We start from the raw sequence: 17,902 nt of genomic DNA on the forward strand, positions 1-17,902 counted from the left end.
CTCCCGTTGCCAGATGCACATGCGGATGGCACAGTCTGCTTCTGGGAATGCAATCCCCTGCAACACAGGGGCCGCCTGTACTGCACAACTGCTCCTTTTCATTCTTTTAGTCACAGCATGCACGCAAAATTGCTGACAAGAGTTCTGCAAAGAATGGATCTACGGGCTGGAGAGGCTGGAAAGGCAGCCAGTATAATCAGAGACCCACACCACCCTGGCCACACACTCATTTCACCCCTGCCATCGGGAAGAAGGTACAGGAGCCTGAAAACTGTAACATCCAGGTTCAGGAACAGCTTCTTTCCTACTGTCATTTGGCTATTAAACACTGAACTACAGACTATTATTGTTATTATTGCACAATTATTATTTTTTTTTGTGTGTGTACGTATGTGTGTGTGTGTGTGTGTATACACTGCATATATATATATATGATCTATATATATATATATATATATATATATATATATATATATATATATATATATATATATATGATCTATATATATATATATGTGTATTTGTGAGTATGTGGGTATATATACACACACTGAACCTTTTTTTCTCACTCATTTATTATATTGTTTACGGTGTATTATGTTTACATATTCTGTGTGCTGCTGCAAGTAAGAATATCATTGTTCTATCTGGGACATGTGACAGTGAAATACTCTTGACTTGATTTTCCCCTGCCAACTGTTCGTCCACTGACACATTTAGGCACTTCAGCTGAGCTCAGTTCAGTTGCCATAGATCAAGAATTTGTGCAATATCAAAGTGTTGTAATGTCATACTGAAAAATTAGCGTCTATACAGTATTAAGAATGCTGGATCAGAACAAATTAGTAAGCATGTGGAAATCAAATATAATGTAATTGGTGAAGGGGTAATTATTTAATGCAGTGGAAATTATTAATAATAATAAAGAAAATACAAGGTGAAAGTGCTGCTTTAGAAACATAGAACTATACATCATCTTACACATAACAAATGATTGACTTGAATTCAATATTAATGGAGGATTTGCTTACATTAGTCAGCAGACCACTTTCAATTTCATTGACACATGCCTGAAGATTTAAGACAAGTGACTTGCATACAACCATGATACGCTTGCCCATCTTCAGGTCGTAAGGCCTCACCAACGGCTCATTCACAGTAATGTCCGCCTTTTGTGTTTTGAGGATCTGGAAAGATACAGTAATAATGAATGAATGTCCATGAGGTCAAGCTTTTATCCGCTCATCATTTAGATTGTTATCCTGTTCGGTTAAAGGAGAAAAAAAAATCTAGTAATGTTCAATTATTTTTCCTTCACCTTTATACATTTCTATTCATTCTCTTAAGAGTATTTTTGGCTTTAAAGTGATGAAATTACCAATGTGGCTATTGGTGTGGGGAATTTATCGGGTTGTGAAATTAATTGCAAAATGACTTTCTAAATTCAAGCACACTCCAAATTGTTGGTATAAAATCTTATAATACCAATACCAGATCTAAGCTTTTAATATCATTATTATAAACACAAAATAACCATGTAATGGCAGAAATAATAATAATTTACAAATCGCACATGGCATTTGAAGAATAATTCAGATGAGAGATTTCAGATAATAATTCAGATTTTAAGGATAATGGGGAAATCTTTTAGGACCGAGATGAGAAACATTTTTCACACAGAGAGTGGTGAATCTGTGGAATTCTCTGCCACAGAAGGTAGTTGAGGCCAGTTAATTGGCTATATTTAACAGGGAGTTAGATGTGGCCCTTGTGGCTAAAGGGATCAGGGGGTATGGAGAGAAGGCAGGTACAGGATACGGAGTTGGATGATCAGCCATGATCACATTGAATGGTGGTGCAGGCTCAAAGGGCTGAATGGCCTACTCCTGCACCTATTTTCTATGTTTCTATGTTTCTATGAGAGGGAGATACTCTAAATTGAAATGTGGAAGAACATTTATAAACAAGTCAGTTTTACAGAGAATAAAATATATTCTCCAGACTGATTTTAAAACTAGTTGAGGAAGGTAGAAAAATAAATTTAAACCAGTTAGTTTTATATAATGCAAAGGTAATGGCATATAAGCTCAAAAGTAGAGAAAAAATATCTTAAAACTTAAAATATAGAGGTAGCAATCAGAATTGGTTTTGCAGCAAAGCTTGATCAACCACATTGAATTTACTGAAGTAAGAACATAGTAAACAAATGGGGATAATACAATAGATTTATGGTATTTGGACGTTCATGTGTCTTTGAAAGGCATCTTAAGTATTCATGTTTAAGATCAAAGCATGTGGAGTCAGCAGACTAGAAATAGCAAATTAACTACAAAACAGAAAACAAGGATTACAGGTTAAAGTTAACGAGTCATCTTGGTGAAATATGTGAATGGTGCTCCATAAAAACTGTGCCTGGACAATTCATGGGCGGCACGGTGGCGTAGCGATAGAGTTGCTGCCGTACAGCATCAGAGACCCGAGTTCAAGTCACTAAAGGTGCTGTCTGTATGGAGTTTGTACATTCGTCCCGTGACCTGCGTGGGTTTTCTCAGGGATCTCTGGTTTCCTCCAATACCCCCAAGGACATACAGTTTAGTAGGCTAATTGTAAATTGTCCCTAGTGTGTGTAGGATAGTGTTAATGTGCAGGGATTGCTGGTTGTCGCAGACGGAAATGGGCCGAAGGGCCTGTTTCCGTGCTGTATCTCTAAACTAGACGAAACAATAATTGTTTATAATGTAGGGATATTGACAGGCAGATCAGTAGAAGGAACAATGTAGGTTAAAATACTGATCACTGTAAAACTTATACCCCATACCTGATGGCATATTAGTTCCTACGTGTACAAGTTAAGCAATTTTGAAAATCAACTTGTTGTACAAAGACAGAAGGCCATTGGATACGTACAGTTAGTATCCAATGGCCTGCAGTGCACATTTTTACATGGCATGCCAAATTACTTTGGACATCTAAGAACTATGAATTACAGACAGGTCATACAGAAACATATTTTCCATATTACTTAAAGTTACATTCTTACTTGTTTCAAAGTGAGAGACCAAAGGATTGATTTTATATCTCTTGCTAACCAATCTGTTCCTCGATGTCAAGTTGCCAGGACTTTGATTGATCCTCCGATCCAGCTTCTAAGCCTAATCTCCTGTTCAATACCCCACAGCATTCATTACTCAATCAGTGTCCGATACTTGATATTCCCTCAGCCAATGGTTCAATTGTGCGTTATTTGTCACATGCGCAACTGCACAGTGAAAGTCATCTTGCATATATTACACGTGACGCCATTTCTGGCGCCATTTTACAAAGTCCAAAGTCCGGTCGGCTCGAAGTATTGGAGCAGTTCCCATGAACTGATGGCCCTCTCCTCTCCTCTCCCGGCCAATTTAATCCATTCCCTTGATGTTCCTAATTCATCAATCAAACTTCAAGTTCAGCTTTCCCTAACATCCCATCCCCTCTAAAGCCTCCCCAGACCAGTCTGAAGAAGGGCTCCAACCCGAAACATCATCTATCCATGTTCCCCAGAGATGCTGCCTGACTCGCTGAGTTACTCCAGCACTTTGTGTATCCATTGTAAACCAACTTCTGCAGTTCCTTGTGGCATCATACAGACTGATTAGTTCTGCGCAATCCTATATTTTAATCTTTTGGGCTCTGTATTTCTCGGCCGTTGTTCATCTACAACTGTATCACTTTGGCCCACCGAGTTTGCACTGACCATCGATCACCCATGTACTCCCTCTATGTTATCCCAGTTTTGCATCCTACACACTAGAGGCAATTTACAGAACCTAACATCTTTGGTGATGTGGGAGGAATCCGGAGCGCCCGGAGGAAACCCACGCGGTCACATGGAGAACAGGCAAACTCCGTACAGTACCTGTTGTCAGGAATGAACGCGGGTCTATGGCGCTGTGAGGCACCAACTCTACCATTGCGCCACTGCACTGCCCGAATAATCCACAATTCTAATATATCATGCAGTCAGATTGAAATAATTATAGGTGAAATATGAGGAACTAAATCACTCCACGATTTAAATGCTACTTTAGGCAAAAGGCAACTATAACACACTCCTTAGTTTCCTGCATAAAACTTTATAGATTTTGGAATGATATTTTTGAAATATTTACAAAATTGTTCAAGACAAGAATGGAACCTAATACTGAAATGATTATATTTGGCGTAATGGAAGATGGGAATAAATTGAACACATCTCAAAATCTATTCCTTAACTATGGTTTAATAATAGCAAAAAAATTAATTCTTAAATTTTGGAAGGGTACATCAATACCAACGCTTAAAATGTGGATTGCAAGTATGTTGGACACCGCTCATCTTGAGGAAATGCGATTCCTCCTAATGGATAAATCAGACCAATTCATAACGAGTTGGTCTCCATTCGTCGTTTTTTTGGAATCATATGGTGCAACACAATTGTAAAAAAATAACTGTTTCAGGACTGGACGATGGTTGGTCAAGATTATAAATAATGATCTCCTTTTCTTTTTTATTTTATTTTATTTTCTCTATTTTCTCTCTCAATTTTCTTCATTTACTCGTTTTCTTTTTTCACACACTATATATTTCACATCTTTCTATCCTTTACTATCTAACTTCTTTTTCTTATTCTAATCTTTTTTCAATGTAACAAAAAAAAAAAAAAGAAGTTGTACATAAAATGTATTATGAAATAAATATTAGGCACTTTGGTGCCATATGACTGTACTTACTTCTAATAAAATAAAATATTAAAAAATAAAATAAAAATAATTATAGGTGAAAGATGAGGAACTAAATCACTCCACGATTTAAATGCTACTTTCCTGATGTTAATGGCATTTGCTGAGACGGAGCATAGGAAGATTTAAATCCAAGCTCGCTGAGATGACGTTAAAATCATGTTCTGTCTCTCAGTCCGATGGGAACAAATTTTCATTAAAAATGAGTTCTGGACCAAAGCAATTCAAAGCTACAAACAACCTGTAGAGGGAGCTAGAGTAACAGGTTTCATTTTATTGACTGTTGCAACAACCCTGTTTCTACTTTTGCTTTCAATAGTTTTTCAAGCAAATATTCCTGTCAACGTTATGCCAAATGCAGTTTAAGAAAATAAATTCAGTAGAAGGAAAATAAAAAAGCGTGCTGATTCTGCAATTTTTGTGAAACACTTTAGGTCTTCAAGGCACACAACTCCATTTTTTAGGTGATTTTTTGGTTTCACCTTCAATAGAACGACCTCGTAGAGCAATGAGGGTCAAAGCTTACTGCAGACACCATTGAAGCAGCCAAGCACATGCAATGAGCATCCGTCTATGGTTTCCTGTTCTTGGCCTGTGAAAGAGCTCGGCAGGAAGTGGATTTGATGTGATCATAGAAGCAATTTAATCAGTTTTTATGAAAAAAAAAAAAAATACCATGCAAGAAAAGGGAAGAGGGGGAAGTCAAGGGGAGGGGTGGTGGGAGAAATTCAACTCTGGTTTTAGCACCAAATGGTTGATTTCAATGGCAATGAATCGAGACGCAGAAGCAGCAAATGGTAATAAAAATCATAAATTGTAGATGATGGAAATCGAAAACTTAAAAAAAAAAAAACAGAAAATGCTGGAAATACTTAGTAGGTCAGGCTGCATCTGTGTGAAGAGGAACAGAGTTAACGTTTCAGGTTGAAGACACTTCATCAGAACTGGGAAGGAGAGAAATTGAGTCTGAAGAAGGGTTTCGACCCGTAACGTTGCCTATTTCCTTCGCTCCATTGATGCTGCCTCGCCCGCTGAGTTTCTCCAGCATTTTTATCTACCCAGGAGAGAAATTAAGTTTGTTAAGATGCAGAGATGGTGGAGGGGGGGGAAGGGTGGAGGTGAAAGAAATGACCCTGGTACATAATACCGGGGTGACTATGTGGACACACTGTAAACAAGGCGATCTGGTCAATGAGTGAATGGAAGCTGTTAGAAAATCTATGGAAATATAGACAAAATAATGTAAAAGTTGGGAAGTGCAGGGGAAGCTAGGCTCAGCATTTCCTTCACTGTCATGATGATGAGTCATGATGGTGATATGTAAATAAGATGGCCTATGTATCAGATGACCTGCAGTTCAGATCGGGTGGGGCTGTGTAAGCCAAGATGGAGGCTGTGACTGTGTGAGTTAATAAACACAGGGAACAATAAATGTAACCTCTTAATAATGTGTCGATATCATAGAAACATAGAAAATAGGTGCAGGAGTAGGCCATTTGGCCCTTCGAGCCTGCACCGCCATTCAATATGATCATGGCTGATCATCCAACTCAGTATCCTGTACCTGCCTTCTCTCCATACTCCCTGATCCCTTTAGCCACAAGGGTCACATCTAACTCCCTCTTAAATATAGCCAATGAACAGGCCTCAACTACCTTCTGTGGCAGAGAATTCCAGAGATTCACCATTCTGTGAAAAATATTTTTCTCATCTTGGTCCTAAAAGACTTCCCCCTTATCCTTAAACTGTGACCCCTTGTTCTGGACTTCCCCAACATCGGGAACAATCTTCCTGCATCTAGTCTGTCCAACCCCTTAAGGGTATAAGGGATAAATATCATTATTACTTCACATCTGTGGCCAGGATGTGACATTCACTTCCAGAGGTAATGAAAAATATAAGACACGATTGTGGGTTTGACACTATTACACACATTTAGTGCTCGCAACTGGAGATAAATTACTCTCCCACAGAAAAAAAAGGAAAGAAAAAATGTCAAAGCAAATGGTGTCAATTAAAACAAAGAGCTAAAAAGGAGAAGTGTGAGTTGATGCACTTTGGGGGGTCAAATGTGTGAAGAACATGAATGATAAATAGCAGGACCCTAAAGAGCATTGGTATACAGAGGGATTCATAGCTCCTTAAAAATAGCCCCTTCAGGATAAGGGGGTTGGCCATTTAGAACGGAGATGAGGAAAAACTTTTTCACCCAGAGTTGTGAATCTGTAGAATTCTATGCCTCGGAAGACAGTGGAGGCCAATTCTCTGGATGCTTTCAAGAGAGAGTTAGATAGAGCTCTTAAAGATAGCGGAGTCAAGGGATATGGGGAGAAGACAAGAACAGGGTATTGATTGTGGATGATCAGCCATGATCACAGTGAATGGTGGCGCTGGCTCGAAGGGACGAATGGCCTACTCCTGCACCTATTGTCTATTGTCCTGGAACACAGTGGATAGGGCGGTAAATAAGGCACATGGCATATTTCAATTTATCAGTCAGGGCACTGAGTATAATAGTTGGCAAATAATATTGCAGCTGTACAAAACTATGGGTTGGGACACATTTGGAGTATTGGGCGCAGATCTGCTTGCCACATTACAGGAATGTGAAGACACTGACATTGAGGCTTTGGGTAGTTTACAGAAGAGGTTCACCAGGATGTCGCCTGAATGAAAGAGTATTAGCTATAAGCAGAGTTTGAACAAACTTGGATTATTTTCTCTGGTGTAGGAGGCTGAGAGGTGCCCAATAAATATATAACATTATAAGAAGACTAAATCGAGTAGATAGTCAGGGCCTTTGGTCCCATATACTAGAGGGCCGAGATTTAAGGTGAGAGAGGGAAAGTTTAAAGTAGATTTGCCAGACAAGTACTTTTAACACAGAGAATGATTGGTGTGTAGAACATGCTGCCAGGGGAAGTGGTGAAAGCAGATATGATCGTGACGTTTAAGAGGCATTTATTTGGGCATGTGATCAGGCAGGGATGGAGCGATACGGTCGTTGAGTAAGCGTGGGATTAGTTTAAATTCACTTCATGGCAAGGAACACCAAAAAATAATGTGGAGAGAAACAGACCCAAGAGCAGCTGTTAACAGGAGCCCACGAGAAAGAAATGCAGAGAAAAGCGTTGCTTGAAACCTTGAAGTAAAATCTTCATCTGAAAATTTTGCAGTGAAATAAAGTGTTCACTTTATTATAAAACTGAAAACACCCTAATTCTTTCTCTATCCATATTACAACGACTTGAGTTGGGTTAATGTTTGGTGCGTGTAGCCACACTTGATGAACCTACCCATACAGCTAACTGCTCCATCACGGAAAGTACCAAACCACAATGACCATAGTCTCATACAATGCACACCACAGGGCAGCAAACTAGGAACTACTTGCATCATTTAACGTAATTTATCTAAACCTTTATACTTTCAGTGCTAACTGTACGTTTGTTACTCCTCGTGTTCTATCGTATTTAAAGCACATGGATCCTCCATAAAATGTTAATGCATGCCTGCAAAGTTACCATAATGACTTTGCAATAATGTTTTCCCACATTGAGCTTTTCTTAACTGCATATCTGTCTGATTCAGTACACCACACTATTAGTCAACTGTGCTGCTAAAATGAAACAAATTGCATTAACTCAGCTCTTTAAAAAATCTGCAGAAACTGTTAGTACTCATCAGACCAGGCAGCAACTATTAAGAGACCTGAAGTTAACGTTTCATGTCAATGACCCTCTTCAAAAGAATTAACTTGAAACATTAACTCTGCAATTCTCTTAAGCCCCTGTCCCACTTAGGAAACCTGAACGGAAACGTCTGGAGACTTTGCGCCCCGCCCAAGGTTTCTGTGCGTTTCCCGGAGGTTGCAGGTGGTTGCCGGAGGTTGCAGGTAGTGGAAGCAGGTAGGGAGACTGACAAAAACCTCCGGGAACCGCACGGAAACCTTGGGTGGGGCGCAAAGTTTCCAGAGGTTTCCGTTCAGGTTTCCTAAGTGGGACAGGGGCAATAGTCTCACAGTCTGAAGAATGGTCCTGAACCATAACATCACCTATCCATGTTCTGCAGAGATGCTACCTGACATATTGAGTTACTCCAGCACTCTGTGTCTTTAAAAAATAAATTAATAAACCAGCACCTGCAGTTCCTTGTGTCTCCACTCTCTTACAGATGCTGTTTGACCTGCTTATGGGAGGATGGGGATTGTGAGGAAAGATAGATCAGCCGTGATTAAATGGCAGAGTAGAATTGATGGGCCGAATGGCACAATTCTGCTCCTATTACTTATGAACTAATATGTTAGGTAAGTATAAATTTTTTTTTTAATTCAAAAATCTTGTCACTGGCAGTCTTGAGTTGGAAGTTAAAAAAATGCTGAAGATCGTTCCAGCTTGATAGAATTGACAAATATTTCCCATTTGATAGATAAAGCCAAGAGAGACAGGAAGTAAAATTAGTTGAGGAACATGACATAAAAGTCTGTGGTGCACACAAGCTTGACTATTATGAATGATTTATCTTAAAGTGACAATCGTAGTTATGGAGACATACAGAACGGAAACAGACCATTTGGCCTAATTCATCCATGCGAATCCATCCATGTAGCTGTTCAAAAGTCTTTCAAATCGTGTTCTTGTACCTACCTCAGGCATGTGCCCATCATCCTATGTGTGAAAAGGTTGCACTTCAGGTGCCTATTAAATCTTTCCCCTCTCACCTTAAATCTATGCACTCCAGGTCTTGATCCCCCAACCGTGGGAAAAAGATACTGTGCATTCACCATATCTACCCCCTCATTATTTTATAAACCTCTATAAGATCACTGCTCATCCACCTATGCTCCAAGGAATAAAGCACTAGCCTGCCTAACCTCTCCCTATAGTTCAGGCCCTCGAGTTCTGGCAACATCCTCGTACTTTGTTTCTGCATAATGGCATATTTCCTATGGCAGAGTTACCAAAACTCAACATGATAATCCAAGAGTGGCTTCACCAACGTCATGTACTACAATAATATAATGTCCCAAATTCTATACTCAGTTCCATGACTGATGAAGGCCAGCATGCTAGAAGTCTCTAAGAAGGAACTGCAGATGCTGGAAAATCGAAGGTAGACAAAAGTGCTGGAGGAACTCAGCAGGTGCAGCAGCATCTATGGAGCGAAGGAAATAGGCAACGTTTCGGGCCGAAACCCTTCTTCAGACTGACTATGTCTTTTTCACCACCCTATCTAGTACGAAGCCACTTCCAGAGAAATAAGTGCCCGCATTCTTAGATTCCTCTGCTCTTAAACATTCCCCAGGGCACCACCATTCACTGTTAAGGTCCTGCAAAATGCAACACTTCACACTTATCAGAATTAAACTCCATTTACCACTCCTTGACCCACGTGCTCAGCTGATCAAGATCCTGCTGTGATTCCTGACAACCATCTCCACTGACAACAATACCACATATTTTAGTATCATCTGCAAACTCACTAATCAAGCCTTGTAAATTTTCAGCCACTCTCAAAAGTAGACTGGTACTTTATGGCAAATTCCACAGCAGCATTGGAAGAGATCTGGGAAGTATATCTGGTTGCCTCATTGCTAGGAAATAGCTTTTAAAACAAAGAGATTTGATTTGTAATTTCTATTGTTAATATGGAAAAAAAAATTGTTAATTGGCAGGATTTGCAGTATTAAAAATACATCACTCACGGGTATGTCGGGGTCAAGTGAAAATAGGTTCAATCGGTTTACATTTCGGGACAGCTTTATGGTCTCCTCTGTCTCCATAATATACTGTCACCAATAAAAGAGAAAGAAAACAGTCTGTGTTAATTTCAGATTTGAGAGCTTTATTTCTCATTTTTAATCATTTTTTAGTACCCGCTATTGTCCCCATGTGGCACAAATATACTTTTGATACTCTATTCCTCTCTAGACAGTTGTTGAACTATTTTTTAGATATTCCATGCCAATTTGCCACTATACATTGTTTCCTCCTCCTTTATCAACTCTATTTGCAAATTAGTAGCTGCTCTCTTTCTTTTCAACTGTATAAAACATTCTAGGTCTGATGGGAAGCATAAATACTGTATATTTACTGGAAATCTCACTGCCAGTTACTCAGAGTTACCACAGTTGGACTGTCTGCAAGAATTGGGACCTTGGAGTGTTTATCCTTAACATTCTTTGTCAGCTTGATGAATCTTCTGGTAGACACAAAATGTTGGAGTAACTCAGCGGGACAGGCAGCATCTCTGAAGAGAAGGAATGGGTGACGTTTCGGGTCGAGACCCTTGAAAAGATTTCAGGAGAAGAGGAATTGAATCAGAAAGTCGAAAAGAAAGAGAGGTGTTGAACTTTCTCCTTGGAATGTTAAAGTCTGCAATTCCCAATTTCCTGGTGCGAGAAAAGGTAGGTCAAATATACAGCAGGGAATGGCATTAGTTCCTCAACGTGGAACATGGGAGGGATGTTGGTCCTGTATGTATTGTGCTCTTAGCCTGCCGGACTGGGCGGCACAGTGGCGCAGTCAGTAGAGCTGCTGCCTCACAACGCCAGAGACCCGGGTTCGATCCTGATCTCAGGTGCTGGTCAGTGTGGTCTTTGCACGTTCCCACTGTGATCATGGGGGTTTTCTCCATATGCTCCTGTTTCCTTCCACATTCCAAAAGCGTGCAGTTTTGTAAGTGAATTGGCCTCTGTAACTTGCCTCTAGTGTGTAGGGAGTGAATGAGAAAGTGGGATAACATAGAACGGTTGTGAATGAGTGATCGATGGTCGGTGTGGACTTGGTGGGACAAAGGACCTGTTTCCATGCTGTATTGCTAAACTAAACCAAACTAAACTGTACAATACTCACTCTACAATTCACTGAAGATGATCAGCCAAGACAATAATTGGTGGTCAAAAAGGATGCATTTGAGAACAGTGGTGACAGTTACCTTTGCTAATTCCGGATGGATGGCATCCTCAGAATCTATTTCATCATTTAAAATAATATCTGTTATTTCATCCTCTGTAAAACAATGAAGTCAAATGTTACTTTTAGGAATATACCAACTCAATTATCATAGCAAGCTTCACTTTATTGCTGACTAGCCTCACCAAAAACACGAGCAAAGTTCTACCTGAAGTTTGAAGATAAAATGTTTTTGGTGCCTGGACCATACTGTAGGCATGGTGGTGGTGGTGGTGGTGGTGGGGACAGATACGATAGAGGCATTGAAGGGGCTCTGAAATGTGCATATAGATATGCAGGGAATGGAGGGGTATGGATCATGCACAGGCAGATGAGATTAGTTTAATTTGGCATCATGTACAACACAGACATTGTGGGCCGAAGGGCCTATTGCTCTGCTGTACTTTTCCATCTTAATATTCCATAAATAACCATAGGAGAAGAAACACTACCACATGGACAAATCACAGATTTACATTTGTTTTAAGTATTAACCTCTGGAGAACGATTATGTAATGAAATATACAATTACACATTTTTAAAATTGGCCCAGCTCTCAAATATTAGAATAGAACTTTGTTCCCTCATTAAAGATTTTTTTTAAAATTTTGTTGTGCTTTATTTTGCATTTTATTAATAATTGCAATCAGTCAACAAAGTTATTTTATTTTATTGAATCTTTACAAATGTGCTTTAGACAAAAATAACTGTATTCTCAGAAGATAAACACAAAATGCTGGAGTAACTCAGCGGGTCAGGCAGCATCTCTGGAGGAAAGAGGCGGCATTTCAGCATCGAGACCCTTCACCAGACAGAGTATAGCTAAGATCTGATATATGTGGTGATAGTCGTACAGCATGGAAACAGGCCCTTCAGCCCAACTTGCCCATGCTAACCAAGATCCCCCAACTACACTAGTCCCAACTCAGCGGGTCAGGCAGCATTTCTGGAGAAAAATAATAGGTGATGTCGACTATTCCTTTTCTCCAAAGATGCTGCCTGACCCGCTGAGTTACTCCAGCATTTTGTGAATATCTTCAGTGTAGACCAGCATCTGCAGATCATTCCTACACTGACTGTTCAAGCATTACTTCATGTCTACGCAATGTAATAAATAACGTAGAGGATGTTTCCACTAGTGGGAGAGTCCATGGCCAGATGCCATAGCCTCAGAATAAAAGGGTGCACCTTTAGAAAGGTGATGAGGAGGTCTTTTTTTGATCTTTTTTTTTAGGTGGTGAATCTGTGGAATTCATTGCCACAGAAGGCTGTGGAGGCCGGGTCCCCCAATGTATATTTTTAGGGTGGTGATTGGTAGGTTCTTGATTAGTACGGGTGGCAAGGGTTATGGGGCGAAGGCACGAGAATGGGATTGAGAGGGAATGACAGATCAGCTATGATCGAATGGTGGAGTACGCCAATTCTGCCCCACCAACGTATGAACGTGATGACTTACCTGGAATGTCATCCTGTTTGACGTCTGTAAGGTCCACACTTTTTCTTTCCTGACTGGACCCTTCTGGATTGATCTGGAGGATGCGGTTCAGGGTGGAGATCCAGTCCTCCATGTCCTGCTCGCTATCAGCTGCTAGCACAAAGTACGTCACGTTGCTCATTTGCAACTCAAACGCGTAACGGCGAAGTTTGCTATTCTGAATGATTCAAGAAACATGGCAGATGGGAAGAATTAAACAATTTGGCCATTTTCATTAAATATATTGAAGTAAAATTGTGGGTACATGCAAACAGAATGACGTTATGAGTCAAATTAGTATTGGTACAAAAGGACACATTTTGCCTCTGTGTCTTCTATGTACAATTGGGACGACAGATGGCACAATGGGCTAAGTGTTCGGCTGGCAACCGGAAGGTAGCCGGTTCGAATCCCGCTTGGAGTGCATACTGTCGTTGTGTCCTTGGGCAAGACACTTCACCCACCTTTGCCTGTGTGTGAATGTGTGTGAGTGATTGGTGGTGGTCGGAGGGGCCGTAGGTGCAGATTGGCAGCCACGCTTCCGTCAGTCTGCCCCAGGGCAGCTGTGGCTACAGAAGTAGCTTACCACCACCGAGTGTGACTGAGGAGTGAATGAATAATGCGATGTAAAGCGCCTTGAGTATTAGAAAGGCGCTATATAAATCCCATCCATTATTATTATTATTACAAGCAGACAGAATGAGTTTATGAATCAAATCAGTATTGGTATTAAAGTACACACATTGCTGGAGTAACTCAATGGGTCAGGCAGCATCCCTGGAGAACATAGATAGTTGATGTTTCTTCTGGAGAAGGGTCTTGACCCAAAACATCATCTATCCATGTTCTCCAGAGATACTGCCCGACCCACTGAGTTGCTCCAACATTTTGTGACCCTGTGTAAACATTTTTAACATATTTTTCCTAACATAGAAATGAATAATTTGGGGGCAAGTTTGAACAAGAGATCATGTGTGGAGGTGATTGCATGTTAATACAAAGGAAAATAGTTATATTTAAGGAGTGAAATACGAAATGAGTGGATATGAAAAGGACTCAAATTGGATTTAATTACGCAGTTTGGAACATTTCATTAAACAGCAGAAGTAAAAATCAACGATCAAATTATAACATAGGATACTTACGACCCCAAAATATAATCAGAAATTCCTTTATTCTGCGTGAGATCGAATTACTTCACTGGGGGCTCTTATCAACTCAAAATCAGATTAAGTTGTCTTAGTGTTTCTGCTTAATAACCATTTTTAAATATCTCTGGCCTATCCATATTCTCTAAAGATGCTGCCCGACTGGCTGAGTTATTCCAGCACTTGGTGATTTTTGTTCAAGATTCCAGCATCTGCAGTTTCTCGTATCCACCTATCGCTTGCTCAGCTTTTGCCCACCAGCCACCTCTTGGTCAGCTTTCTCCCTCCACTACAATCAATCTGAAGAAGGGTCCCAACCCAAAACATCACCTATCCACGTTCTCCAGAGATGCTGCCTGACCCACTGAGTTACTCCAGCGTTTTGAGATTTCTGCTTCAGATATCTCTATTTACTTCACCAAACTGTATTTAATTAAAAATCAAATAGATCCAAGACATTATTTCTCAGACTTTGACTGCACTTTGACACAAGCCTGCTTGCGTGCAAGGAGGCATCATATTATAATTCTGATGATGGAATTCTTGGTATTTTTTACCCCGAAGCTAAATATGAAAATGGTAATGTAAAATAATATTAATCCTGGCTGACCCTAGTCGCATCATTTCATAAGAACATCATGTGGCAGTATTAATTCAGAGAGTGTTGCCATTCTCGGATTTGATTTCCACTGAGCTGTGATGTTTTAAGATTATATTTAACACATCCAGTGGTGTTGCACGTACCACAGAGCGATAACCATTGTCACACATGTCTAGAAATTCAATCACATACTTGAGGGTAGCACAGCACTTCAACAGTTGGTGCCACTATCTCCCAACTCCTGTCACCCAGGTGTGAACCTGATCACTGCCACTATCTTAGTTCTACTGTATCGTATCATTACCAGCGATCACCCCCAGACACTAGCACTATCCTACACACTAGGGAATATTTACATTTTTTTCCGAAGCCAATTGACCAACAAAGTGTTCATCTTTGGAGTGTGGGATCAAACCGGAGCAGCCGGAGAAAATCTAATTTGTCACAGGGATAACACAGGCGAAGAAGTATGTTCGTAGAATAGGTGAATAGGTGATTTTTTTCACCATGGGTAAAATAGGCATCTAATGTGGTAAGTAAATGATGTTTGATGGAAAACACCTCTTGAGTAAACTTTGTTGGGTGAGGATGTATTGAATTCCACACACGGACACGAAAGATGCCAGCATTGGGGAAATCATAGTTGGGCATGATTTGAGCTCTTTAGACTATTCCTAACGGAGGAAAGACAGCTAAGGAGTAGGGATTTAAAATTAGTTTTGGACTGGATATAGTCTTGGATGATATAAATATTATGCACCAAATAGTCTCCCTCTGTGATTTTTAGTTTAGTTTAGAGGTACAGCGTGGAAACAGGCCCTTCGGCTCACTGAGTCTGCTCTGACCAGCGATCCCTACACACTATTACTATCTAACACACACTGGGAACAATTTACATTTACACCAAGCCAATTAGCCTACAAACCTGTACGTCTTTGGAATGTGGGAGGAAACCGGAGCACCCGGAGAAACGCCTCGCAGGTCACAAGGAGAATGTACAAACTCTGCACTGACAACGCCCATAGTCAGGATCAAACCCGGGTCTCTGATGTTGTGGCAAAATCTTTACCATTGCACCACCCGGCTGCTTTAAAGGTTTATTAGTTCGACTTTAAATCAAAGGGAATACTTGGTACGTTTACAGGTTTTTACAATAGTCAGCCCACTGTACCTTCCAAGAATAAATTGGAAGGGATAGACTTTGGGCTGGTTTAGAAAGCTTGCCTCTTATTGAGATAGTGGGTCAGCTTTTGCTAGTTTGCCAGTTGGCATAAATGGCACTGGTTCCAAGTCCAAAACCTCAACAACAATCAATGTGCGCTTTTTGAATGTTAATCCAACCTAACAATTCTAACAATTGAAACGGTTCATGCAGCTGCTAACAATACACAAGCACGACATGTTTGAGGAAACAAGAGTGCCAAGCTAAAAATGTTTGAATCGTACCTCATCAATGAAGCTACGCAAAATTATTGCACTTCTCGGCTGCGCAAAGGCCATAATGGAAAATCATTAAGAGAATACCACACATTTACCCCAACAAGGCCAAGTATATTTGGCCATACCTCATACTTAAACCACACTGCAGAGGTGATAACAAGGTTACTTTAAATGTAATTTTCCATTTACTAATAGAAATGTATTTCGTTTTTGTACTTTTGTTGACATCTTCACATAGGTAGAAGTATCCATGAATAATATTATCATTTATTTTGCTCTAGATCACTCCGGAATGTGGGTTTGACCTTCAATTAGCACTAAAACAGCTACAGGCCGAGGACAAATGTTTACTTTGTATAGCTGGGAAAACGACTTTAAAGACAAAAATGCCAACTATTACATTGATGTTACAAATAAAAGTTTTCACCTGATAATGAACAAAACCATGTCTTTCTACAGTGTAAGAGCACAGGTATTAACTTCATTCAGTCATTGCGTGGTTGTGTGGAGAATCTAATGCATTTTGAACTGGAATGGAAGGGATTTTATACCTCATCCACTCAATTATTTTGCAACATGACCAATGATGTTACCAAAAGCGACTTTGAGTCCCTGAAAAGCGCTATATAAATTCAATTTATTATTATTATTATTATTAAAATATTCACAGACATCTATCATAAAGAACATGGCCACAGCAGTGAAGTTGTCCCACAGGAAGTAGATCATTTTATTGATGCACTGGATCTTACTAAATGAAGAGAGGTAACAGGATCGCATGAGCACCTCAAACTAATGCACTTTTACAAAAATCTCCAAATCTTTAATAAATATTCTTCCCCAATTTAAATAGCTGATTTCCTATCACGTGTAAGAGAGAAAGTCAATGACAAATAGAAAATTGGTTCAAAAGATGCACAACATAAATGATCAAGAAACCATCACTCTGCAGGCTTACCCCTCACCAGGAGGGCCTGAGGGCCATTTGTTTCACTCTTGAATAGAGACCTAACAGTTCTTCACCACTTCCTCCAAACCAGAGGTGTTGCTATAGGAACTTGTATAGGTCAAAGCTATGACTACCTCCTGTGGGATATGAGGAACAGTCCTTCTTTCAGTACTACTCATGTCCCCTCCTTCATCTCTTTTTCTGGTACTTGGATGACTGCATTGACAATGCTTCCTGTTCTCATGCATACATAAACGTTTCATCATTATGGCTGCCAGTTTCCACACTACTTTCTCTCTCATATGATCTATCTCTGACTCTTCCTTTCTCTTTTGTAACTCCTCTATTTTCTTCTCAACCAATTGTTAAACAGCAAACATCCATGTTAAGCCCATAGACTCCCACAACTATATTTATTTATGGAATTCCCTGCCACAGAGGGCAGTGGAGGCCAAGTCACTGGATGGATTTAAGAGAGTTAGATAGAGCTCTAGGGGCTAGTGGAGTCAAGAGATATAGGGAGAACGCAGGCACGGGTTATTGATTGGGGATGATCAGCCATGATCACAATGAATGG

General features: G+C 40.0%; 1 protein-coding gene across 7 annotated transcripts in view; it reads right to left on the minus strand.

Annotated features, from left to right (window-relative positions):
* Positions 1 to 17,902, minus strand: part of dock10 (dedicator of cytokinesis 10) — a 240,644-nt gene that overhangs the window by 78,149 nt on the left and 144,593 nt on the right. For all 7 annotated transcript variants that reach the window (XM_033031141.1, XM_033031146.1, XM_033031144.1 and 4 more), the window contains exons 8-11: positions 13,170 to 13,365; positions 11,697 to 11,770; positions 10,465 to 10,548; positions 1,032 to 1,187 (exon numbers count right to left, since the gene is read on the minus strand). In XM_033031141.1, coding sequence (XP_032887032.1) covers positions 1,032 to 1,187; positions 10,465 to 10,548; positions 11,697 to 11,770; positions 13,170 to 13,365 — 510 coding nt within the window. The remainder of the gene's footprint in view (positions 1 to 1,031; positions 1,188 to 10,464; positions 10,549 to 11,696; positions 11,771 to 13,169; positions 13,366 to 17,902) is intronic.

The sequence above is a fragment of the Amblyraja radiata genome, chromosome 13, assembly GCF_010909765.2.
Source record: "Amblyraja radiata isolate CabotCenter1 chromosome 13, sAmbRad1.1.pri, whole genome shotgun sequence".
Taxonomy (NCBI): Eukaryota; Metazoa; Chordata; class Chondrichthyes; order Rajiformes; family Rajidae; genus Amblyraja; species Amblyraja radiata.